We start from the raw sequence: 26984 nt of genomic DNA, 5'->3' as shown, positions 1-26984 counted from the left end.
CTCCCAGTCCATTCACAGTTTTTCTGTGGTATGAGGTATACTATCAGCTACAGAGTCCCCCACCCCAGTACAAGCTAGATTTATCTTCTCTTGATTAAAGATCTTTAAATGCACAAAGTTGAATGTTCCTTGTTTTGTAATAGCTTTGCAACTCTGGATTCATTAATGTTTGGAGTTCATGCAAGCGTTCCCATGACTGTGAAAAATCATCCGGTCCTTCTCCACAGCCTCCAACAGGTGGAATAGTGGGGTACCCTGGATGTACCATCAGTTCAATTGTGACTGTTCTGCTTTGCTGATGTTGAGGTGAAAATTGAGTCATCACAGAGTTTTCCTTGGTAGCAAAAGCTGCCACAGCAGTATCAATGGCACTCTGAATGTTGCTGACAGACATGTGTTTGCCCATGGTACTCAAACCTATATAAATGTCAGCCCACCTGTTGGGGGAAGGATACAAAAATTAATATGACCAAAAGGCATGAAATGTAGCTGTAGTGTTAGACTTTTTAAAAAAAAGTTAATTTCAAATGATTTTCTGTTAGTGTAAATACAAAATAAAACCAAATACAACTACATTGAACAAGATAACTCCTCCTTTCATTATTAACAGAGCTCCGGCATTTGACACCATTCCTGCAGGCTGTGCGGTGTGGGAGGCGCCTGCTCCTCCAGAGCCCCAATGAAGTCAACCCACAGCCCACACCTTTGGTTGGAGAATGTTTAAATAGGTCATGATGTGGCTCTTGCTGGGGCTCTGGCTGTAGACCCACTTTGGTGGTGACCGTGCAGGATACTGTTTACTACTGTGTATTAAAATAGTGTGTTGTTATTAAAAGTTTCATTTTTTAAAAATGAATAAATCACACTTTCAGGTTATAGTTACCTATAATAGCTTAATTTTGTGTAAATCTGACTCTAAAATGGGAAAGCTTGCTACCAGCTCTGCCCCTGGTGTATAGCAGAGACATGCTTGCTTGCTTGCTTAAGGGACAAAATTACAGGCGTTTACTACAGTTAGTACTGAAGAGCCAACAAACCTAACAGGGAGGGAGCCAGAGCTATGCATTCTTACGCATTAGCCACAGAATGGCTGGCTATGTTCCAGCTGCAGGGCCAAACTTCTGATGTTTCACCTGTGGACTCCCAAATGGATGTAAGGGAGTGCAGAATTAGAACACAATAAAGTTCTCAGGTATAACTGAGAACAGAACTTGGCCTAGGAAGGCCACTTGTCTGGTGTTAAACTGGATGGTCCTCTTTTTGAAAGGTTTCTCCCCTGTCTGGTACTGGATGTGGTATTGGCTTGAGAGAATGCTGCTCTGCCCCCTCCAGCTCTTAAAAATGGAACCTCTGTGTGGCATGACCTTGAATGCACCATATGTACAAGATCATGCCTATGGGGGCAGGGCAGCAAGCTCTTAAAGATGGAGCCTCCTCTGTGTGGCATGACCTCACGCACTGGGTATATGAGATCATGACAGCAGGGGCAGGCCCACGCTGCTCCCAGAAACACCAGAATGTCGTGTGAGTGGCTGATTTAATCTGCGTTACTGCTAATGGTGCATAAGCAGGCAAGACCCCAATGTGACTTTCAGAGGTTCAGGCTGAGTTTGCAGGACTGACTGCAACTCAAGTCTTTTTAACCGTAAACTGATGAAATCTGACATAGCACCATTGCTACACAATAAACATACAGAGTCATGGCCAGAGCACTTTAAGAACTCTGGTTTGAACGGGCTGCACAGGTGCTAGAGATCAGTTTCATGGGGCTCTGGCTCTACTTCATTTAGGCTTCAGCCATTTTATCTTCCTCCATCTCTCTGTGACTGCTTGTTGCATGTGTTTGTTTTATCACAGTTTGCCGCCTTTGGCCAGCAGGAGACTAGATGGAGAAGTAGAACTAAAATACACATGAACAAACAGAAGTTAGAGAGACAAAGTGGGTGAGGTAATATCTTTATTGGATCACACTCTGTTAGTGACACAAGCTTTTAAGCCACACAGAGCTCTTCTGCAGGTGCTGAAGCTGAAAGCTTGTTTCTCTCACCAACAGAAGGCTAGTCCAATCAAAGAATTACATCACCCACCTTGTCTCTCTAATAGCCTGGCACTGACATGGTTACACCACTGCAAACTGAACTTGGTATTTACATTTTCCCTCATGTCTCAGTGGGAGGCTGCAGTGCCACATGTCTACCACCCCTGGTGCTGTGGGAGGCTATAAATCAGCAGCAGTTGTAGGCCAATTGCCTGATTCAAGATGGTGTTTCCTGTAAGTAACCTAGTGCTTGTATCTGTGCCTTTGAGTCCAAAGGAGACACAAAACACTACAGAAACTGCCCCTTTGAGGTAGAAGAATGTCTGCTCTCTGTTTCTGTAATGGTCTGCGTGGGAAGATGAAGAACATCAAGAACTGGTAAGATCTGAATTCTTTAATGTATATATGCGATGGGTGTGTCTGTCTTACCTTATTCCATGTCTTGTAAACACATCTAGTGTGTCAAGGGAATCTTTTTCTACTCCCAGATAAAAGTCCATTAGAGGAGGCTCTATCCACGCAGAGCTGTGAAGGCCTAGTTCTACTGGCGCACGTGTATACTTGATCCCATACTCCTCTAACACTTGTGCAAACACATGTCTAACCTCTACAAGAAAAGCCAGAGAGAATTTAGCTAGAAATTAGATAACTAGGAAATTAGCTCCCTTTTTCCTTACGATTGAAAAATATAATCCCACCTGCTCTTTCTCCCCCTGAAAGGCTCATCTGAGAGGCGTCCCAAGACCCTCTCCCTTTACCTCCCTCCAACCTACAAAGCACAGTGTCCAAAGAATCCCATCAGCACCTGGTAACATTACTCTGCAGCCAGAGCTCTGCTACTGGCCCCGCACATGGGGTGCCAGGTGCAGGCCCTGTGCCCGGGGCTCTGCTCCTGGCCTCGTGCCTGCCCCCAGCCTTTTATCCTTATCTGGGTCCCCCACTCCTGGAAACATGGCACTGCTCCCAGTCTCAGCTGCGGGAGGGAGGGAGGCACGGACAGGGGTAAGGGACTGGCTTTCAGCATCCCCACTATTAAAAGGGTTCCAGTGCCACTGGGAATAAAGATGCTCTCCCACCTTTGTAAAGCACACTGAGATCTCTGGATGGAAAGTGCTCCATAAATACAAAGCATTATTGGCATTAGGGGCTGTTTGTCCCTGAAGACATCATCAGCTTTAATATGACCTGCTAATGTGGGAGTTCGCAGTAGAGCCTCTTCAGGATGGAGCCATCCTGAGCTATTGTGACACATACATCAGTGACCCTGCTCATACAAGCTGGCCCTGATTGCACCTTTATGTGTCAATTTCACCTCCTTGCTTTAAAATCACCAGCCTCCAGTGTTTTCCATTGCTGCAATGAACTGATTGGCCTACAACGAGGCTCACTCTCTATCTGAATCTCTGCTGATGGGTGAAAGGTGACTCCAGTCAGGCCCTGTGATTCTCAACGACTTGCTGGAAGAGTGGGGCCTCAATTGCTCTGAAGCTGCAGCACCAAATTCCTCACCCTAGAAATAGCAGTTCTGTGGCCCACTGTCAGATCTCCCAGTGTACATCTCTGAGTGAGGCTCAGCTGATCAATTACTGTTGTCATGGGAGACTGGCAGAAATGGAAACCTCTCCAGTCTTGTCAGCAGCTGTACACCATTTATTGCTCCCTGAAGCCGGCACCACAGCTATGCTGGATAAACAGCTTGGCTGAAACCTTCAAAAGTGCATGATATACTCCTGGGTATTTGCAGGCAAAGTTCTGGTGTTAGAACCTCTGAAGGTTTGGCACCTCCCATTGCTGCACAAAATCCCCCTAGGACAGTGTGATCAGTACAATAACTTCTCTCACCAGGCCTGATCCTCTTGGGAGCGTAATCTGATCAGTTCTTCCTCTTATAATTAAATCTAATATTTATTGCCCTTTGTTGTTATACTTAAGTATTAACAGGCAACATTTGAGTTGTTCTGGAGAAAGGGAAGCCAGGGAAATTTCCACCCTCCACCCAGAAGCTTTAACTTCCCTGGGTGTTTTCAGCATCTATGATCCAGACGTGTCTGGGAAACATGCAGCATAAAATGTCTTCCCAGCTCCTCTCTGACTAGCCTACCAGCTTCTTTGAACACAGACCTCTGCCCTGCATGTATATGACAGGAAGGGGCATAGCTCCCTTCCTCCCACCCACAAACCCCTCCTCTGTGTCCAGCGAAGAGGGAGAAACATATGAGCTCTAATGTATTATGTGCAATTCCTGCTACTTAAATTATAAGAAATGTGCTGCTGAGATCATGAAGCTGCAGCGAATGGCAGCAAAACAACTGCTGGTTTGGGCAGACAGAACGATTCAGAGCATTTAAGGCTAGAAGGAACCCTTACGATCAGCTAGCCAGATCTCCTGCATAGCACAGAGCCTTGCCATTAAAGGAGAGCCCAACACAGACATCCGGGGGAAGAAAGGAAGATGTTCAAAGGCACAAAATGTAGTCAGTCATCTAACTGCCATTCGTATTTCTGTATATTCCCCCCTTCCCCCAAAGGATTAAAGCAGGGGTCCCCAATACAGTGCCCATGGACGCCATGGCGCCTGCGTCCTAGCCGACAGTTGAGCATCTCCCAAAATGCCGCCAAAATTCGGCAGCAACGCCTCTGGATGACGCCTCCTGCTGCCGCCAGACAAAAAAGGTTGGGGACCACTGGATTAAAGGGTCTCTTCTCTTGATGCGATGCCTTTAAGCACAATCATCTCAAATGTCTGGTGCTAATAGAACACGGGGGAAAGAAACACTCAGGTATTTATAAAATGGTAAAAACAATATTAAAAAAAATCTCCCCCAACAGCATTGTAATGCTCTGAGTTTCAGAATGGGCAGTCAGCTGCCCGTTCCCTGCTTGACTCCTACTGTGATGGGGCAGGGAATAAGTAAAGGAAAACCCTGCACTGAACTGTCAGCCCTGGAAGGGAAGCTGCCATTCTAGGACTGTGAAGATCTTCACAGTGTTAGAGGCGGTGAAAGCAAGTTAAATGGCAGCTGATTCAGGCACAGGAAGGATAATTTCCTCTCATACTGGATGGGGACATTTCATGCTATAGTTCTTGATCAAATACCTTTGTATAAAAGATCATTCAGCAAACCGAGAGTGGGAGGGTTCCCTCAAAGCAGAATTATCCTTAATTCTGGGGGGCTGGGAGGAATATCACCACCACCCTACCTGGGAGAACGTGAACATGCTGGTGTCCGTCCATGTGATGAGGGACATGACCTGTCAATTCACAGAAGAGGTCAACTTGTGCCGTTAGCTCCTATTTCACCTAAATAATGAAGGGGGTGGGGGAGGAAGAAAGAGTTGTCACTAGTGCAGAGAATAGGAGACATCTGGGACAAAATATTCACTGGAGGACACCCCGCCCCATCCACCACACCGTCCACTATTACTTATGTAGGGCCTGCTTCTCGGACGTGCTGAGCATCCTCAACTGGCAGCAAAGCCAACCCTGGACTCTGCTCTGTAATTTGCCAAGAGCCCTTGGTTCCCATTAGCCCTCTAGGATCAAGCCCCTAGAGCACCGTCTGTGTGATCAGGGCTATACGTGGAGAGTGAGATTGTCAAAACCACCTAAGTATCAGAGGGGTAGCTGGGTTAGTCTGGATCTGTAAAAAGCGACAGAGTCCTATGGCACCTTATAGACTAACAGACGTATTGGACCATGAGCTTTCGTGGGTGAATACCCACTTCGTCAGACTCATACAGTGGAAGTTTCCAGAGGCAGGTATAAATATGCAGGCAAGAATCAGTCTAGAGATAACAAGGTTAGATCATTCAGGGAGGATGAGGCCCTCTTCTAGCAGTTGAGGTGTGAACACCAAGGGAGGAGAAACTGCTTTTGTACTTGGCAAGCCATTCACAGTCTTTGTTTAATCCTGAGCTGATAGTGTCAAATTTGCAGATGAACTGAAGCTCAGCAGTTTCTCTTTGAAGTCTGGTCCTGAAGTTTTTTGCTGCAGGATGGCTGCCTTTAAATCTGTTATTGTGTGTCCAGGGAGACTGAAGTGTTCTCCTACAGGTTTTTGTATATTGCCATTCCTAATATCTGATTTGTGTCCATTTATCCTTTTCCGTAGGGACTGTCTAGTTTGGCCGATGTACATAGCAGAGGGGCATTGCTGGCATATGATGGCGTATATTACATTGGTAGACGTGCAGGCAAATGAACCGGTGATGGTGTGGCTGATCTGGTTAGGTCCTGTGATGGTGTCGCTGGTGTAGATATGTGGGCAGAGTTAGCATCAAGGTTTGTTGCATGGATTGGTTCCTGAGTTGAAACTAACCTCGTTATTCTCTAGAACTGATTCTTGCCTGCATTGTGTATACCTGCCTCTGGAATTTCCCCGCATGCGTCTGACGAAGTGGGTATTCACCCACGAAAGCTTATGGCTCCAATATGTCTGTTAGTCTATAAGGCCGTGGCTACACTCGAAAACTTCAAGAGTGCTGCGGATGCAGGGCGTGATCCCGCGGCAGCACTTTTGAAATGCGAAGTGGTCGTGCACCAGTGCTGGGAAAGAAGCTCTCCCAACGCTGCAGGTACTCCCACCTCCCTGCAGGGGATTAACTTACAGCTGTGCTCCAAGTGCTGGGGCACTGTTTACACTGGCCGCTTTACAGCGCTGTAACTTGCTTGCCCCGTCTCAGGGAGGTGTTTTTCACACCCCTGAGCAAGAAAGTTGCGAGCTCTGTAAAAGCACCAGTGTAAGCCAGCCTCGAGGTGCCACAGCGGCTCTCTTGTGTGCTTTTTTACAGATCCAGACTACACGACTCCCCTCTGATCCTTGAATGTTGTTATCCATGGCTGAATGCGCAGCTCTTCACAAGCAACAGGAAAGTGAAGGCTCTTGGCTTTTGCCAGCCTTTGTGTGGGTGATTCCTACCCTGACCCGCCCAAGCACCTTAGCACTTGTTACTACGCTCCTCGGCCTCTCCTGAAGATACACCCAGAGGTGTTAAATTGTGTGGTGGTTTCTTGTTCTAAAAGAGTCACTGGGGACTAGATTTAAGCCACAAAACCTCTCTTACTTGCTACCAAAATCCTGTTTGAACACAGATGAAAACCTCTTGTACCAACCCACCATGTTGGGTTCTGAGTTCCTGTAGATCCTCCCCTTAGGCTGGTGGGGGATCCTTTAGCAGTGGGTGGGCTTCTGCCCACCCACTTCCCGGAAACCCAATAGGTACAAGCGGTCAGTAGGTTTCCGGTATAGGGTAGTGGTTTTGTGACCATCACTTATTAGCACTGTAGTGTCCAGGAAGTGGATCTCTTGTATGGACTGGTCCAGGCTGAGTTTGATGGTGGGATGGAAGTTGTTGAAATCATGGTGGAATTCCTCAACAGCTTCTTTTCTATTTTTTTTTTCTCATGTTCTCTATATATATATCTTCCTACTGTATTTTCCACTGCATGCATCCGATGCAGTGGGGTTTAGCCCATGAAAGCTTATGCTCAAATAAAAAAACCAAACCACCACGTCAATGTGTTTAACATACTCTGATGATTCAAGCTGACAACTATCAGAATCAAACAGTTTCTCAGCAGCCAAATTAATCCTAATAAACACTTCTATTGCATTTCCCATGCAATGATCTCAGGACACCTTATAAACAATAATTCCTGTAAAACCCCATCCACATAGGTAAGCAGTTATAACATAGCCGCATGTGGGGAAACTAAGGCACAGAGAAGCACTGTGACTTGCCTATAGTCACAAAACAGATCTAGTAGTAGGACCCAGAGCGCCTGCCTGCCAGGCTCCTGTTCCAACTACAAGACAATAGTCTCCAACACAGGCATGTTAATCCTGGAGCTCACCCTGAGCTCTGACCTGGAGAAGCTTTCCACGTGATCTATGGATGAGCAATAAAGCAAAATGATTCTAGGAAAAGTTATGTCTACGGAAAGTGTTTGGGTAGCGTCAGCTGCATTTTCTCCCACCTCTGACATCTTCAGGAGACCTTTTGCTAGAACCGTCCTGAATCCCATCTTTCCATGGAAGAATCCGTCTTTGTTAAGCAGGGAGGAGTTCTTCTTGAGTACCTTGCAGACAGGAGAGCCCTCGGACAGGTTAGCGTGCAGACCTATTGGAATATTATGCCTAGAATATGAACAAAAGGCTGGTTAAGTTTCATCTTCCTGTAGCCAGTGGGTGAGATCCTAGTTAAGGAGCTGGATTTATGTGGAGGGGTTTCATTGTCTCTTTCAATCATGGAATTTAGAGATGCTGCTCCTCTGGAAAGAGAGGCAGAGTAAAATGCTGAACAAGAGTAGATCCTCTCCAGGGATCAATCCTGTGTTGTCTGCTGGGAGACAATCTAATAGGTCCCTTCCACTTCAAATGTCTTTGATTCTGTGTGACAGAATGGCAGGAACAGTAGCAATGAAACATCCTGGGCCAAACTGCCCTGCTGTAACTCCACCATAGTGAATTTGGCCCTCATCACCCTGCTTCTGACAGTAGTCCACTGGTATTTTCATAGACAGTGCATCCAGAGACGGCATTTATTACATTAAAATACATTGCTTACAGGATATCCCAGGTTTGCCTAACAATTTATTTTTAAGATGCCCTTTGATAAAATCCAGTTATAGACAGTACATAAGACATATAGATATTATGGTAACAGTGCAAGCTATAAGTGTGTGGTAAGAAACACCAGAGTTTAAGGGCAACTCAGTTCAACAGGCTGGATTTATGATCACAGACAGTGCCCAGGTCTTCTGTTTATGTACAAGGACAATTGCTGAATGAACAGCACGGATAGTGTTGTACAAATTAGCACTTCTCTTTATTAGAGAAGGCTGGTAATAGCAGAGAGTTGGCAGAAGATAAATGCAAAGCCTACACTTAAATAACAGCAAGGGTCTGACTTAATAACTGCGGATTAAAAATTAACAAAAGCCGGCAGATCTCTTAAAATGTCATTTACTGAAATGCTTTGCATAGCAATTACATTTTCTTGCTCAATGTTTATTATGGTTTCCCCTACAATGAATACAGGAACCACAAGTACTTAGATATGTTGTTAGTTTCTCTGTTGCTTCTGGAAACGCTTCTGTGCTGGCAGAAATCTGCTTTGAAACTTCTCCCGGAGCTATTCCTCGGTGTCCTAAAGACCCAGGAAGGGGTGGAGGAATAATATAGTGCCTCTCTCTCTAGCTCTGCTGCCACAAGGCTGCTGTGTTTGAGCACTCCCAAGTCTCTCAAGTACGAGTCTCTGAGTGGCCGCTTTGAGGAACTTTGCCATTGTACCTTCATAACTTAAAACTGTCGGGTTTGTAACCATTTAAATCCAATCTTTCATGTGACCTTTACAAGCAGCTGCTACAAAGGCCAGAAGGAACTCTGGCATGGATTCCACAACAAAGCCAGCAAAAGTGAACTTATTTCAAAACTCCACACGCTAGCCAGCCCCACTCCTGGGTTCCCCAGTGTGTCCTGACTTCTATAAGCCCCACTCTTAGCCTGCTTGGGGCAGCAGTACTGGTGTCAGCTACATGGGGTGCCTTAGTGTGGACAGGGCTCTGGCTCCAGCAGCTGTTTCCAGCTACATGCTCTGAGCACATTTACCTGACATGGCGCTGGAAACAGCTGCTGGAGCCAGAGAACCTTCTACACAAGGCCCCAATACAGTTAATCCCAATGCAGCTGAACCCACCTGGGAACTGTGACCATTCCCTGGTGTAGCTCTGCTTCTGGGGTTTGATCTTTCACACTCCATGGGGCTGGAATACTTAAAAAATGGATATTCTGTATGGTTGGCCATGTGGGAGATTTCTAGTTATGGGGAACGGATAGGAAAGCCTGAAGAAAGACTCTAGAGGCCACTGGATCCACAGGGAATGCAGTCGACAGTCCCCTGGATCGTGGGGAATCCATGAGCACATCCTGCTCCCAACTGTGTTGCTTCTTGGCTTCCCTTCCCCTCAGCAAATATGCTGAAGTCACAAAGGTTAAGAGAGTTGGGCTTGTTTTCACTGTAAAAGGAGGCTTTGAAGTAACTTCAATCATGTTCCAAAACTTTGGCTAAGATCAGTTGACCATCTGGTAAGCTCTCTACTGAGGAGCTATATTCTGCCCTGGCAAAGGGATTGACCATCTGCTCTTTAGATCTCTAACTCTATAGTCCTCTGAGGGCTATTGATAACGTGTCATCTTCCTGTTCTACATGTGTGTGTTTTCTTTGGGATACCTTAAGCCATTTAGTGAACGTATTCAGCAACAGATCCTCTGCAATGGGTGGTGTTCCTAACAGTTCCAACGCTGGGGACAGATACTCTCCCACGTTAACTAAACTGGATGGAAAACCAAAGCAAAAGGAATATTTTGGCAGATTTGCACTGCCACGAGGGGACAGGGTTCTGTTCCTGATGCCAGGCACACTTTATTCAGGTCAGTGGGGTACAGGTTTATGGAGGGAACAACACCAGAACCTGACCCAGTGTCCACTGAAGTCAATAGGAGCTTGTCCACTGACTCCAACAGGCATTACTTCCACGGGCTGCAGTGCCTCTCAGCATTGAAAAGGAACCTCTCCAACCACTGATGAGCAATAAGAACGGAAAGGGATGGTGAAAACTGAGATATGTGAGGAGGATCCCAAAGACTCATGTCCATTAGGAACAGGAAGGGACAACCCTTACCCCTCCTTAGAAGAAAATTTCCAGCCTGGGGCAGATAATTGTCTTACACCTACACAGTAGCAATACTTTACTCTTGCACGGCTCTTTACAAAGGAGGGGAGGGATTGGGTCTGAGGCTACACAGCAGCTCAGTGGCCAAACAGAATCCAGCTCTCCTGGTTTGTAGTCTGGTGCTCTCTCCACCCATTTACTATGCACGGGCCCCCTTCCGGAATGAGCATTGTCAGTCACTCCTGGCCACTAACACAAATTGTTTTTTAAAAATCTGAATCTAAAGCCAATCTAATTAAACTGATACCATTTGTAAAGCAGAATAGTTGTATCTGATGACACCGCTGATTTGTCACAATCACCGTTGCTGTCAATGGCCTGAAATGCAAAACACTTGAACATTTTGAAGAGAGTCCCTAAAGTAAGCTGGGGGATTCACTTGGCCTCTAAATCAATTTTACCCAGTGTGTTAAGCAATAACCACAATTCTATGATCAGTTGACAGAGACCTGCAAATGTACGTTTACAAGATTGTCTGGATAATCTCTGGGTAATATACAGAGAGGCAACAGCTGTGCAGCATCAGGGTTTAACTAAATTGTGATTGAACAAAACCAAAAAGACACAATTTCTGTGAACTTGGGCACACACCTTGTGTCAAATACCCAATGGAGCTATCCATAGGAATCAGGCAGGAGGATTTAGTAAGCTCTTTGGGGCAGAATTTTAGTCTGTTTTGCGTTCTGTACCACACTGAGCATATTGTCAGCACTCAGTAATGGGACAGCATCCAGTTCCTTCTCCTGAGTGAAGGGTAACTGTCAAAGCCAGCCCACTGGTTGTGTTCTCGAAAACCTTTATGCATCATCCAAATCAGGGGTACGGAAGGAGAACGCACTCTTGTGGTAAATGCAAACAAGGGAGGGGAATAAACTAGGTAAATGAATCATTAGAATCATTTCCTTTTCAAGGATCTGTTGTTTCTCAGTGTGAGAGCTCTAAGCAAATGTTCCTGCTGAAACAATTGACCTTTCCGCAGTGACAATAAATGCTGAGTTCAGAATGTAGTTGAGTATCTCTGAACATGTCTGTCTCCTGACCCCCAAGTCCTGACCAGCCATGTGCTGCGCCCAGTGCAAAACCTGGGATTCATTCTTTGAGACCAGTATCTTCAGTTGTTTTGAATTCCTAGCTGAGAATCTGGAAGGGATCTTCCTAGGCCCTTACACAGAGCTCTTGCTGTAAGCAGCATGTCATCGAATAGCAGTGCTGTTGGGTGAATTCTGTTCTCTTCCTTTATAAGTAAATGGATCTCTGTTGGCATCCTGTTTATATCCCTACCTTGGAAACCACCAGCTGGCTGGGCTTGTTGGCTTTTATTACAAGTGGTGACATGATAAAGATAGAAATATCTGCATACAGATGTCACGTTAGTAAATATCACAATGTCTGACACCAGGGAAAGCAATGCTCTGCTGTACAATGCTTCTAAGAACTTATGCCAGTGAAGCATCTTTGGATTTCTGCTTGGCAAATACAAACACATTTACACAAATAAAGTTGTTGCATAAGAGTAGTCACTGCCTCCCTCTGGCAAACTTTAAGATCTGGTCAAAGAACACATCTAATTGTCATGCATCTTGTTCTTGTTTTTCTTCCCATTATTTCTGATTACAAAGCCTTTTATATGGAGACAAGGCTTCTTAGGCCAGATCTACATTAAAAACTTTTGTTGGTATAGCAATGTTGGTTAGGAATGTAGTTTTATTATGACACTTTTATACTGGCAAAAGCCCTCAAGTGGATGCAGTTTATACCTGCAAAAAAGTCCTTTTGCCATATAGGTTACTTCATGTGGGGAGCTTGTATAAGCGATACCGGTAAAAGCACTCTTTTGTTGGGAGTAAGCAGATACCAATTACCTGAATGAAATAAACTCCAGCAGCAAAAGCACACTTTCGCTGATATAAGCTGTGCCTACAGTAGGAGGCTTTGCTGGACTAGCTATCCCAATAAACCCTGTCTAGGGTAATGTCACTGGCTGGCCCTCAAGGCAAGCCAGGCTCAGCCTTTTCTGTCACATACTAGCTAGCCCCCAGCTGATAGCGATATGGCAGTTTAATGATCATTAGTGATTCCCAGCTGCAGAGAATCATGCACTGCTACTTACATAGTGCTAGGAGTTCGGTGGGGGGAGGGTGGATTGCAGAACAGGGTCCGGCACCTGTGAGGGTACTAGGGCTTAACCAGGGACAAAGTCAGGTAGAAGGCCTCCAGGGAGTCGGTTAGGCTCCTGTGGGGGAGGCCTGAAGAAGGGCCCATAGAAACATTGCAATGGAGCCTGAGATGGCGGAAGAATTATTATTTGGACATTTAGCTTGGACTATCAGTTGGACCTTGTGCTATCCCAGAAGGGGACTGAACTTTATGATGTGGCCAGAGGGCTGAGCCACAAGAGACCTGGTGAGAGGCAGACAGCTTCCAGGAGGCACTGGTGACAAGGGCCCCTTGCAGCATTGCACCCTGATGTAAGAGGGTGCTCTGGAGGCTCAGTACACTACTTTGCAGGCAGACAACACCTTATACTGTGCTGTCCCCATTCATTCAGTGGTTGGGTCATCACAGCTCACTGAGGAAGTGAGGGCGATGTGGTTAGCAGTCAGAGGAGAGGGTGGAGGGAGCAGCAGAAATACTTCCAGATTAGGTAAATGTCAAGCAGGAGGATCAGAATGAAGTCACTGTTTACACACACGTTTTGCAATTAGCGTTGATGGGAAAGGAAGTGAAAACAGAGGGCAATGACATGTGGTTTGGTTAGAATTTTTCTTCTAAATGTACCCAGATGTGGTAGAGTTTGTGCAACTAACATTCTGCATCTGAGCTACAAAAAACCCAAATGAGACTAGGGAAAACTATCAACTTCCATTTGACAATGTTTAATTTTTCCATTGAATGTTTTGGTTTAAGCAGCACATAACAGATAAGGGACATTGATGTTCAATCACAATTGAGCTGATGAAAGAATGAAAAAAATACTGTGGAAAATGTTTAAAAAGACCCGTCTATCTCCAGTAAAAATAAGATGTTGGAATCTATCTACATAGTGCTATAAAATAACCGAAGAATGGCAGGTCTGAGTCTCCACTCCTATGTACTGCCGTTGATACTGGTGGAGTTGCAATTCAGGGTGAACAATAAACCTTTTTAGGAGTGTCTCACAACTAGCTGAGAGAGACAAGATATTAAAGTTGTTTTTCAAGTCTTGCAACATCCAAGCCTTGTTCTGATCACCAACTCCTGCTCTGATGCTAGCAGCATCCCACCAGCCACACAAATCTGCTGCAGCACACAGCTGGTCCAACCAAACCAGCAGAGGGGGCAGGGAATTCCCCTTATGTATACTTCAGTTCCTTTGATATTTTTATGTCTCACTGGGCGATTGATACAGTGAAACCTGCACTCAAGGCCGTTTCCAATAGGCAAGCCTTGTCTTCAATGATATCTCTAAAACATCCCCAAGCTTTCCAGTGTGAATTAAGCTGACCCTCAGTGAACGTCCTGTCTGCATCAGGCAACCAAATTTTGTTGGCCCATTGGGTGGCTGTCTTAATAGGGCTGCCCAGAGGATTCAGGAGGCCTGGGGTCTTCGGCAGCGGGGGCTCCCGCTTCAAAGGTAATTCAGCAGTGGGGGTTCCTTCCGCTCTGGGACCCGCCGCCCAAGTGCCTCGAAGACCCAATTGCCGTCGAAGACCTGGCACTTCAGCCATGGGTTCTGGGGCAGAAGGAGCCCCCGCCGCGGATCTTCAGGGCACTTCAGAGGCGGGTCCCAGAGCAGAAGGACCCCCGCAGCCAAATTGCTGCCCAAGATCCAGAGCGGAAGAATCTCCGGGGGCCCAGGCCCTGCAAGAGTTTTCCGGGGCCCCCATAGTGAGTGAAGGACCCTGCTCCAGGGGCCCCAAAAAACTGTCATGGGGCCCCTGCAGGGCACAGGGCAAATTGCTCCATTTGCCCCTCCCCCCCAGGCAGCCCTGTGTCTTAAGCGAGTCTTCACTGTGCTTTTTTAATATAACTTTGCAAGAACACCCAATATCCTACTGTGGCTGTGGAGGTGTCTTCAGCTGGGGCATGACGGGAGGTGCCATGTTAGACTGGAAGCCAGTATTCAGAGCAGGATATAATGAGGGGCCTAACAAGGAAAAAAGATGTTTCAAACTTTGTAGGTGTTGACTCCTGGGGACATTCAGGTTGTATATTTCTTTTCAGACTACTAGACCAGCATCTTATTTCTTTGAGGCTGTAATTATTCAGCTTCTTAAAACCTGCAAACATGGCTGTAGACTAGTGTCTTGTGAGCTATGAAACTAAGAAGAGCAGTACAAAGTAAGCCAAGCAGTACTGAAAACTGACAAGCTAAGTGCTGTGAGACAAAACCAGAACACAGCCCCTGCAGTGGTATAAAACCCCATCTATGCAAAGGGATTTCCCATATGCAAACCAAGACTTTAATCAGAAAAATGTGCATGGAAATTGTTTAAGAACGCTTTACTAGATGCCCCAAAGCCACAATCCCATAATTGAGGAAGAAGGCTGCATTGATTAAAAAACCAACCTGGTTCAGAGGAGATATGAAAGCAGCTATAAAAAATGCAACAACTGGAAGAAAGGGGAAGTTGACAGTATGAATATAAATCAGAAACTAGGAATTTTAGAAAATTGATAAGGGAAGCAAAGGGACACAAGGAGACATGTATGACCAGCAGAGTTAAGGACAATAAGCAGTTTTTTAAGTATATGAGGAACAAAAAGAATCCTAACAATGGTGTTGGTCCATTACTAGATGGAAATGATAGAATTATCAATAATAGTACTGAAAAGGCAGAAGTGTTCAATAAATATTTTTGTTCTGTTTTGGGGGAAAAACAGATGATATAGGCATATCGTATGATAACATTATTTCCATTCTACTAGTATGTCAAAGGATGTTAAACAGCAGCTACTAAAGTTAGACATTTTTAAATGAACGGGTTGAAATAAACTTATATCCAAAAGTTTCAAAGAGCTGGCTCGGGAGCTCGCTGGACTGTCAGGGCTGATTTTCAATAAATCTTGGAACACCAGAGAAGTTCCAGAAAACTGGAGGAAAACTAATGTTGTGCAATATTTTAAAAGGATAAATGGGATGACCAGAGTAATTGTAGGCCTGTCGGTCTGACCTCAATCCCAGGAATAATAATGGAGCAGCTGATATGGGACTCAATTAATAAATAAAGGAGGGTAATATAATTAATGCTGATCAACATGGGTTTATAGAAAACAGATCCTGTCGAGCTAACAATATCTTTTTTTAAAAAATAAGATTACAAGTTTTATTGAGAAAAGAAATAGTGTTGATGTAACAGACTTACAGACTAACATAAGATATGTGACTTGATACCATATGACATTCTGATTAAAAAACTAGAAAAGATTTAAATTTAACATGGCACACATTAAATGCATTAAAAGCTGGCTAACTAATGGGTCTCAAAATGTAATTGTAAATGCGAAATCATCATCATCAAACAGGTCTATTTCTAGTGGGGTCCTGTAAGAATCACAGTTTTGGCCCTATACTAGTTAACATTTTTATTAATGATTTGGAAGAAAACATAAAATCGTCACTGATAACGTTTGTAGATGACACAAAAATTGGGAACATAAGAAATAATGAAGAGGACAGGTGACAGAGAGAGTGATCTGGATTGGTTAGTAAAATGGGCACAAGCTAGCAATATGTGTTTAAATACAGCTGCATGTAAATGTATACACCTAGGAACAAAGAATGTAGACCTTATATACACGATGGGGGACTCTATCCTGGGAAGCAGTGACTCCGAAAAAGATTTGGGGAATGGAGTAGATAATCAACTGAACATCAGCTCCCAATGCAACATTGTGGCCAAAACAGCTAATGCAGTTCTTGGATGCATAAACAGGGGAATCTCACGCAGGAGTAAAGAGGTGATTTTACTTCTGTATTTGGCACTGGGTGACAGTTCTGGTGTCCACAGTTCAAGAACAATGTTGATCAATTGAAGAGGGTTCAGAGAAAAGCCATGAGAATGATTAAGGGATTAGAAAACCTGCCTTATAGTGACAGACTCAAGGAGCTCAATCTATTTAGCTTAACAAAGAGAAGGTTAAGGGGTGGTGTGATCACAGTGTATAAGTACCTACATGGGGAACAAATATTTAATAATGGGCTCTTCAGTCTAGCAGAGAAAGACATAACGTGATCCGACGGCTGAAAATTGAAACTAGTCAAATTCACAGGGGAAATAAGGTGTACATTTTTAACAGTGATGATAATTACCGTAATCATTGGAACCATTTACCAAGGGTTGTAGTGGATTATCCATCACTGACAATTTTTAAATCAAGATTGGATGCTTTTCTAAAAGCTGTCCTATAGGAATTATTTTGGGGAAGTTCCATGGCCTGTGAGAGACAGGAGGTCAGACTAGATGATCACAATAGTCCCTTGTGGCCTTGGAATCGATAATCACAGTCATAGATTCAGTGAAAGGGAGACCTGGCAGGATCTGCAAAGCAGTGCCATGAGGGATGGGAAACCTGATATTTGCCAAGATGGCCATCTCAACACTGCATAATTTCTGATTGCAAAGGCATTGCAAGTTAACATTACCCAAGGCAGCGCTGCCTTGTGCACAGGAATAATTATGTGCTGGCTGTTTGGCTCACAAAGGCTGCAGATGCTTGGGGGGAAAACACAAGCCATCTGTCCCCACTGTGGATGGCCTGGGACAGAGACTGTCTAAATAATTCCATACTCAGAACTACCGATGGCTGAAGCACCTCCCCTTGTCTAAGTGCAGGGTTAAGCAGTTTCCCGGAGATGCCATTGACAGCTACTGCTTCTCTGCAGTGGGGTTTCACCCATGCTCACTGTTCCTTACAACACTAATGCGTGCAGATCCACGGGATCTTAGAGCAACACTTCACTATAGACTTTTGCTGATGCTGAAAACCTGTATACAGACTTCCCCCAAGGTTTCTGGGGGCAGAGGGCCACGCACGACAGCTCCACAGCAAATAAGGCTGAATTCCTGTATTCCTTACATGGGGGCTCAGGGACGATATGACTGGCTGGAGAAGAACCAGACAGGGGACACTGTGGGAAGGCAAAGATCTACATCTGGATGTTGAAAGTTGTCGGGAGTTGTTTTTTTTATTTTTGTTGCTGCTGTCTCCCACACTCTACAGTCGCTCGTTTTGTTTTGTAGCTCCTATGAAGACCTGCTAATTCCTGCTGTCTTACTTCTGCTGCGTCGCCCAACCACAGCATAAGGCAACATATGGTACTCCAAACGAGGCCTAGCATGTCTAGGATGACACACTTCACAATCATAGGGCTTGTCTGAACAAATACTTAGTTTGCGGCAAGCTGGGGTGTGAATCTACCCCATACTAGCCTGCTGTGCGCTAAGTTTCATGTGGACCCTGCTGACGCTCACTAATAGTTTCCTAGTGTACTTTCATCTGCTCCTGTGTCAAACCTTGATAGATCAAAGTCCACTAGGGAGCTCTTATTGCATGGCAGCAGGGTCCACGCAGACACAAAGTCTGCAGCAGAATACATTCACACCCTGGCTAGCAATGAACTAAGTATTCATTTAGACAAATCCACAGTGTGGAACAAAAATAAACTAATTCCCACATAATTCTGAAAGGAAATATCTCAGAGAGAGAGAAGAACCCTCATTTATTTGTACTCAATAGTTAAGCTATGTCTGTGTCTGATAAATTTGCGGCCAGTTACTCTAAGGCTTCTTCTCTACTCGGACACACCCCCAGAACTCCGACCAGGGGTATTCTGTCTGCTACCCAAGATCCATAAACCTGGAAACCCTGGATGCCCCATCATCTCAGGCATTGGCACTCTTACAGCAGGATTGTCTGGCTATATGGACACTCTCCTCAGACCCTACGTTACCAGCACTCCCAGCTATCTTCGAGACACCACCAACTTCCTGAGGAAATGACAATGCATTGGTGATCTTCCTGAAAACACCATCCTGGCCACCATGGCTGTAGAAGCTCTATACACCCCATAGTATGCCAACATTTTTTTATGGCTGACCTAGAACAACACTTCCTCAGCTCTCGTCCCCTAGTGTTCCTCCTCTACTTGCGCTACATTGAGGACATATTCATCATATGGACCTACAGGAAGGAGGCCCTTGAAGAATTCAAACTGGATTTCAACAATTTCCCACCTGACCATCAACCTCAGCCTGGACCAGTCCACACAAGAGATCCATTTCCTGGATCCTACAGTGCAAATAAGTGATGGTTACATAAACACCACCCTATACCGGAAACCTACTGACCGCTATACTTTCTTACATGTCTCCAGCTTCCATCCAGGACACATCACACAATCCATTGTCTACAGCCAAGCCCTAAGATACAACTGAATTTGCTCCAATCCCTCAGACAGAGACAAATACCTACAAGATCTTTATCAAGCATTCTTCAAACTACAATACCCACCTGGGGAAGTGAGGAAACAGATTGACAGAGCGAGACAGGTACTCAGAAGTCACCTACTACAAGACAGGCCCAACAAGGAAAATAACAGAACACCACTGGCCATCACATACAGCCCCCAGCTAAAACCTCTCCAGCACATCAGCGATCTACAACCGATCCTGGAAAACGATCCCTCACTCTCACAGACCTTGGGAGGCAGGCCAGTCCTCACTTACAGACAACTCCCCAACCTGAAGCAAATACTCACCAGCGACTACACACCACCACAGAAACACTAACCCAGGAACCAATCCCTGTAACAAACCTCGTTGCCTACTCTGTCCCCATATCTACTGTAGCGACACCATCAGAGGACCCAACCACATCAGCCACACCATCAGGGACTCATTCACCTGCACATCTACCAATGTGATATATGCCATCATGTACCAGCAATGCCTCTCTGCCATGTACATTGGCCACACCAGACAGTCTCTACGTAAAAGAATAAATGGACACAAACCGGACATCAGGAATGGTAACATACAAACGCCAGTAGGAGAACACTTCAATCTTCCTGGACATTCTATTACAGATTTAAAAGTAGCCATAGTTGAACAAAAAAACTTCAAAAACAGACTTCAAAGAGAAACTGCAGAACTAAAATTCATTTGCAAATTTAACACCATTAATTTGGGCTTGAATAGGGACTGGGAGTGGCTGGCTCATTACAGAAGCAGCTTCTCCTCTCCTGGAGCTGATGCCTCTTCGTCAATTGTTGGGAGTGAACTACATTCACCCTGATTGTATTAGCCCTTTCAACACTGGTTCTCCACTTGTGAGGTAACTTCCTTCTCTTCACATGTCAATATAATAATGCCTGCATCTGTAATTCTCACTCCACGCATCTGAAGAAGTGGGTTTTTTACCCACGAAAGCTTATGCCCAAATAAATCTATTTGTTGTTAAGGTGCCACTGGACTCCTTATTGTTTTTGTGGATACAGACTAACACAGCTACCCCTGACACTTCTCAGTATTAAAATGTTTCCCAGGCCACCCAGCTTGTTTTCCCAGAGATGATTTAAATCAATTTCACATGTTTAGAATCCAAAACAATCCCTGTTTGCTCTAATAAAATAAGGGAGGGGAAAGGAGGGCTGTAGTTTGTACTGGCAAATGTCCCTCCAACCCTGCTCTAGCACACGTAGTCAGCTGACAGTATAAATGCTGTGACCTGGATTCAGTTACGCCTTTTTAAACTGCAGTCACATGGCCTACTTTCTGAATACAGAAGTGTACGTAACCAGAAACTAGGCCAGGTGGAGTCTACATTTAAAAACCTGCCAGCGAGTAGGGCTCGAAAGTAGAGTTATAATGCCAGACTATTACCAGAGTGCCAGGGTTTAAAGCTTTTCATGGTATATCTGTATCTTGGGAAAGTATTTGCTTAACTTCACTGTTTTACATGATTTTTTTGATTTACTAATAAGCAGGTCTCTAGGTTACATTTGCTCCTGACACTTCCTTCTGCCTGGTCTGCTCTCCTGGCAACAGTTGCATGTCATTTCTAACAACAGACAAACTTGCCACTAATAACTGGTCTCTTGTAGGCAGAGAGGCTGTGGACTGAAGGGGCCTGGAGGCCTTTCCCTTAGAGAAAGTCCCTAGCTCAGGGCTGATGTATGATGGTGAGAAACCTGTGCTGGTGCACCTATGATCTGTGGCTAGAAGATCACAGTCTGTAGGGCTGCCAATTAGGCCCCTTCGCTGATGGCCAAATTCACTGAAGACATTCTTGTCTTTAAAATATGACTACAGTTATACACATCATGCAAAACACACATGCCACTCTCCAAGCATATCCAAACCTCTTCCAAAGGTGGCTTTGGATGCATACAGAGAACTAGCATGAAGTTGCTAATATAAAGCTGTCCCCTGTGTACAACTGGAGTTGGGAAATGGGACACAAGGTTTCAGAGTCCCATAAGATGATGCTTTTTAGTCTACATAGTGCTTTCCAGGTGCAGCTTTTCAGGAAGTACTCTCTTTCCAAGGACTAACCTAGTCTGGAGCTATGGTATAAGCTGGGTTTTACCTTCTAAATGAGTTACAAATAATACTCCATATTAAAGGATTTGCTGGGTTAATCCAGGAGCCCTGAACATAGCATGTAATGTGATACAGAGCCAAGTGTGACAGCATCTCTTAAAAAGCCCCTGCAGTAATCAGGAATATATAAAATAATTCAGGTACCTGATACCCCAGTAAATTCTTTGTCTGTGTGTGTTTGTTGTTAATGGTTTTACAAAACCTAATATGAGTAAAATGCTTTTATGACTGTTAAAAAATGTTTTTTTGGATTGGAATTGCACAGGTTTGCAACCCAAACATTGCAGAATTGTGCTAGTGCCTGAGAATCAAAGCGTGAAACCCACTAGTTTACTTTCAGTGTCCAAACTGAGTGAAATGCAAAAACTAAACAAACAGCATAAATGGTAAAAATAAGTGAGATGTTTAAAATTCATTCAGTTCTAATAATCTAGGTTGTGAACAGTTTGGTAAGGACATATGCTTTTTCAAGCATGGACTTTCCACCTGATGGTGTCCCTTGAAGTGCTCTGGAAAGCGAGAGACCAACAAACCCAGATTGTGACAATGAAAGAAATAACAATCAGGATAATCTCCATTCCACCCCCGATACATGTCAGAGGGGGAAATGTGCAAAGTAGTGGCTAAGAGGAAGCAGAACCATTTAGGGTACGACTACACTGCAATTAAAAACCCATGTCTGGCCCGTGACAGCTGACTCAGGCTTGTGGGGCTCAGGCTACGGGGCTGTTTAAGTCCAGTGCAGACGTTGGAGCTCTGGCTGAAGCCCAGGCTCTGAGACCCAGGAGATGGAGGTCATAGAGTTCAAGCTCCAGCTCGAGCCCAAACATCTACACTGCAATTCAACAGTACCTTAGCACAAGCCCCAGTCAGCTGACCCGGGTCAGCGCAGGTGTTGAACTGCAGTGTAGACGCACCCTTAGAGTAACGTTTGCAGATGAGTATATTTTGTTTGACTATGTTAATAAAGTAGTATTGTAGCTGTGTCAGTCCCAGTATATTAGAGACAAGGTGGGTCAGGTTGGTAATATCTCTTATTAGATCAACTTCTGTTGGTGAATGTGCATAACACCTTCACAAGACGAGCCTGAAAGCTTAAATTCATACCTGTGCTAGACACTAAAAATCATGGACTGGATAGACACTGGATGTATGACTCATTATAACAATCTGTAATCCACTAACCCTTCCTTGTCCTACAGCTGCAGTGAAATTACTGCCCACTTGACCTTCAATGGACTCTTGCAACATGTGTTAACTCTTTATGTTAAACAAGATGTTACAACTAAATACGAGGTGTGACACTCTGAGTGACCTGAAGAAAAGCTCTGTGTAAGCTCAAAAACTTCTCTTCACTAACAGAAGCTGGTCCAATAAATGATATTACCTCACCTACCTTGTCTCTCAATGCACTAGCTCTAGTTTTCCTGCACAAGTGTGGGAAAGCTGAGTTTTCCCATTTGACTATGAATGTTATGGATTCACTGAATGTTACAGGTCTGGCTCTGGGGAGGCTGCATGTGAAGAGGACTAAAGTAAGTAGCTCACCTTCTTGCCAGTTGTGCTGCAGCTGCCGCAGCGCTGCCATTGACCAGAAGGGAAACATTGGAAACTGCTCCAGCCAGGAAACACTCCACGATTCCTTGGTTCCTCCTTGGGCAGTAGCCAAAGTCATCTCCGGTTATAATTAACTTCACTCTGGCCTGAAGCATCCTTAGGGGTCAGCCCTGACAGGAAATCAAAGGAGATAAAATCAAAGCAATGAACGCTGTAGCACATAAAAAGGATACAGGAAAAGGCAGGATCAGTATATGTGAATGAGAAATGAATCAGAAAGTGACTCTTCCTCCTGCTCTCCACCTTAGCTGTTTACAATAGTAATGACTAATATACTGGCATGCTAGTAATTGTGGCTCTCACACACAGTACTCTGCCCCTCCCTCAGTGCCAAGATCAGCCTCCTTCACTTTTCTATTCAGGGAAGGAAGGAGTGTCATGCTATATTACCCAGCTGGATTAAGAGTAGTTTTTCCAGTTTAACAGGTCACTGATTTACATGATGATTTAAATGACTGATGGTACATCAAGGTTCAGAACCCTCTGGTTTCTGGACTCCATCATATTGAGCAGCTAGCTTACGGTATCTGAAGAGGAGAAACATCTGGAATGCAGAGCTCAGACAATCCGAGAAGAAACTAAACCGTTAGTCAGTTAAAAGACTGACTTCTTCCAATAGCCAAATCTCAGTGAAAGTCCAGTCCGAAGAAGGGTGCACGCTAGTTTCTGGTTCTGTATACGCGGTCTGAATTCTGCCATTATCCCACAGAAGCAGTTTACGTTCTCCTATATCAGGGTTTCAAAAAGGCATGATCTTTGGGTTGTTTTTTTTTTTTAAGCAAAACAGTGGACAAGGGAAAGACGTTAAAGTCTTAATTTCCTCATACTGCTCTTCCCTTTCCAATTTGCATGCCTCCTCTGATGAAGAGTAAGCAAGATTCCTTTACCTCAGTATTCACACTTTCCTGTCACACAGATCTGAGGTTTGTTTAACTATTGAGCATATGGTGTTTGCTCAGCATTTGACACACAGGAAGCTGGAGGTTTTCTGTTTCACCAGAACAGCTCTGAGAGCAGAGGGCACCTTGGGAGTCAATCACACCCTCTTTTTTTTTTTTTCCACCCCCCTCTATTGCTCTTCCTTTCTTCTTTCCTTTTCCATCATCTCTGTGCCTTTGTTTTTAAGCTGGGACTCCAGTAAGAGTAAGGAGGCTGCTGTGCATGCGCTGAAAACAAGCATGAAGTGTGGAGCAGCAGAGAAGTGAGCTATTTATATAATCAACGCAGTGTTTGCTTGGGAAGAGGGTAAGAGACCTAGAATTCATAACAGTGACTCAAAATCAATAGGGCAGAAAGTAACTGGCTGAAGCAAAAGCATGCTTGTCTCATTTTGTAAGCGATTTTTCAGTTTAATCAATCTGCTTATTCACAGGGCCACACATTTAAATCATATAAAAATATAGCAACAAAGCACCCCCCTTGGAGCTAGGATGACCAGATAGCAAGTGTGAAAAATCAGGACGGGAGTGGAGGGTAACAGGTGCCTATATCAGAAAAAGCCCCAAATATTGGGACTGTCCCTATAAAATCAGGGACAAGTGGTCACCCTAATTGGAGCACTTAACACTGTCTGCTACAATATTTCATCACAAGAATTCCTAACTGCAGGGATATTCAGATCCCATTTGTGGAGTGACAGCAAGTGCCCTGATCTCCTGAAACAACCAGGAGCAGGGGAAGTCCCCTCCTGGGGCAAGGATGGAATTGTCCTGCAGAAGACAGATAGGCACCACCAAGCCCCTGATCAACCAGTGACGAGAGGGCAAGGGAGGGCGTCTGACCCCTGCACGCTGCTGCTAGACCCTATAATGTCCCGGGGTGAAGGCGTGGCCCTAATGATTTCCCGGCTAGTCCCGGAGTTAAGCCCCCTGCCTGCAGACCACAAGGCTCCTCAGCCCCACAACTCCGTTGCCCAATCCCTGCCCTGCGAGCAGGGCTCTCTGCCAGCTCCCCCGCACTGAGCAACGGGAGGGACCCCCTACTCCCAGGTGCGCCGCCCCCGGCCCAGGTACTGATAGCCAGCCCCGTGCTGCGGCCGCCTTCCTCCCCTTCAACGCCGCAGGCCGGCGGCTGCTCCCGGCCGGCGCTGCCGCTTCCCTCCCTCCAGCTCTGGGGCAAAGGACGGGAAGCGGGGCCTGTGCAAGCCAGGGCACTTGCCCCCTGGCGGGGAGGGTCCCTGCACTCACCCATCATGAAGCGCCCGCACCGCCCCTGGCAGCAGCTGCAGCATCCATGACACGCTTCCGAGCCAGGCGCCTCCGCAGTGATGCGCTGCCCGGAGCCGCGGGGGGAGGCTGTGGCGTGTGCGCCCCACAGTGGTGAAAGCGGGCGGCGGCTCGGATTGCGCGGGCCCAGCTGGAGCTGAGGCACTGGCGGATCAGCAGGCAGTAAAAAGAGGGATGTACCCAGAGCACTGGAGTGATTGGCAGACAGCGCTTAATTTGTGTCAGGGCTGAGCCCCAGCACTTCTAGGGCTTGGCAGTTCATAGCCCCGAGGGCGCCTTTGGGCTCGGCAGTTCATAGCCCCCGCGCCTCTAGGCTCGGTAGTTCTAGCCCCCAGCACCTCTGGGCTTGGCAGTTCTAGCCCCCCGCGCCTCTGGGCTTGGCAGTTCATAGCCGCTGCACCTCTGGGCTTGCCGCCTCAGTTATGAATGTAAAAAAAAATTCTTTGCGCCCCATCACCTCTTTTCTTACAAATTAAGCACTGCTAGCAGACCTCTGAAGGGCACACCCCAAAGGAGGGGGGCTGATACCGCATTCTTGTATTTAGGGTAGGTGTAGCCAAGTGGGTCCCAGGATATTAGAGAGAGAAAGTGTGTGAGGTAATTTATTTTAGTGGACCAACTTCTGTTGGTGAGGGAGACAAGCTTTCAAGACACAGAGACCTCACAGCACAATCCAAGGTGGAAGGGATTGTTTAGCATCAGTAGTTAGCAGCGATTATAAGGGACCATTCCAGGTAGAGTGGCCAGTTAACACCTCCATCCATTTCATCCTCACCCATAAGTTTTACAATCAACAGCAAACACTTTATCCAAACCATGGCTATAGACATAGGAACTAGGACGGCTTCCCAATATGCCAGCATCTTCCGAGGCCACCTTGAAGAAGAATTTCTAGACAAATGCACCACACAACCAGTGATATACCTGAGATACATCAATGATATTTTCTCCTCTGGACAGACAACTTAAACTCCCTCATAGATTTCCACTACAACTTCAACAACAAACTCACATCCATTAAACTCTCTCTGGAACACTCCCACACTAGCATCAACTTCCAGGACACCACAATCAGCTTCAACAATGGAACCCAACAGACAACTATAAACAAGAAACCCAGGGATCACCACCTACCTTCATAGATCCACTAACTACCCCAAACAAAGCAAGAAATATGTTACCTACAGCCAGGCACTCAGATATCACAGAATATGCTCTGAGGAGAAAGTCCAAGTTTAACACACTTAAAGAAAGTTTAACACACTTAAAACCACTTTCATCAAACAAGGACACTCCAGCAGAGAAGTAGATTGCATCATGGAATAGGCCACCCAAATACCTCAAGAAAACCTGCTTCAATACAGAAATAAAACCCTCTCTGCCTACATCCCATAGTTATCACCTACCATCTCACACTGGAACCCATACTGAATTTCATCAAATACCTACAACCCTTACTTGATGGGGACCCCATCCTGAAAGAAATCTTTCCGGAAACCCTGCTTCTGTCCTTCAAACAACCTCACAACTTCTCCAAGCTCACATCAGAAGCAAGCTCCCCACAGACCAGGACACACCAACTCAAAGAAGCACCAGACCCTGCCAGAACAAAAGATGCAAAACCTGCAGACATATTAACACTGGTGCAATGATCCACACCCCCCAAACAACACACGATCCATGGGGCCTACACATGTCTATCACAACATGTGGTATACCTCCTCCAGTGAACTAACTGCCCCAATAACAACTATGTGGATGAAACTAGACAATCACTGTGCTCTTGA

The 26984-nt window shown here is 45.4% G+C and overlaps 1 protein-coding gene across 1 annotated transcript; it reads right to left on the bottom strand.

Moving 5' to 3' along the window:
• Positions 1–94: 94 nt before the first annotated feature.
• On the bottom strand, positions 95–25246 carry YDJC (YdjC chitooligosaccharide deacetylase homolog). Its single transcript, XM_075060099.1, is given in 6 exon segments — positions 95–437; positions 2468–2645; positions 5240–5339; positions 8016–8175; positions 22904–23082; positions 25159–25246. Coding segments are annotated over 5 exon segments (945 nt in total). The 5' UTR covers positions 23068–23082; positions 25159–25246.
• Positions 25247–26984: the final 1738 nt, after the last annotated feature.

Source organism: Chelonoidis abingdonii, chromosome 22 (genome assembly GCF_003597395.2).
Source record: "Chelonoidis abingdonii isolate Lonesome George chromosome 22, CheloAbing_2.0, whole genome shotgun sequence".
Lineage (NCBI taxonomy): Eukaryota > Metazoa > Chordata > Testudines > Testudinidae > Chelonoidis > Chelonoidis abingdonii.
The sequence above is the reverse complement of the archived record's forward strand: the minus strand, read 5'-3'. Positions and strand labels throughout refer to the sequence as shown.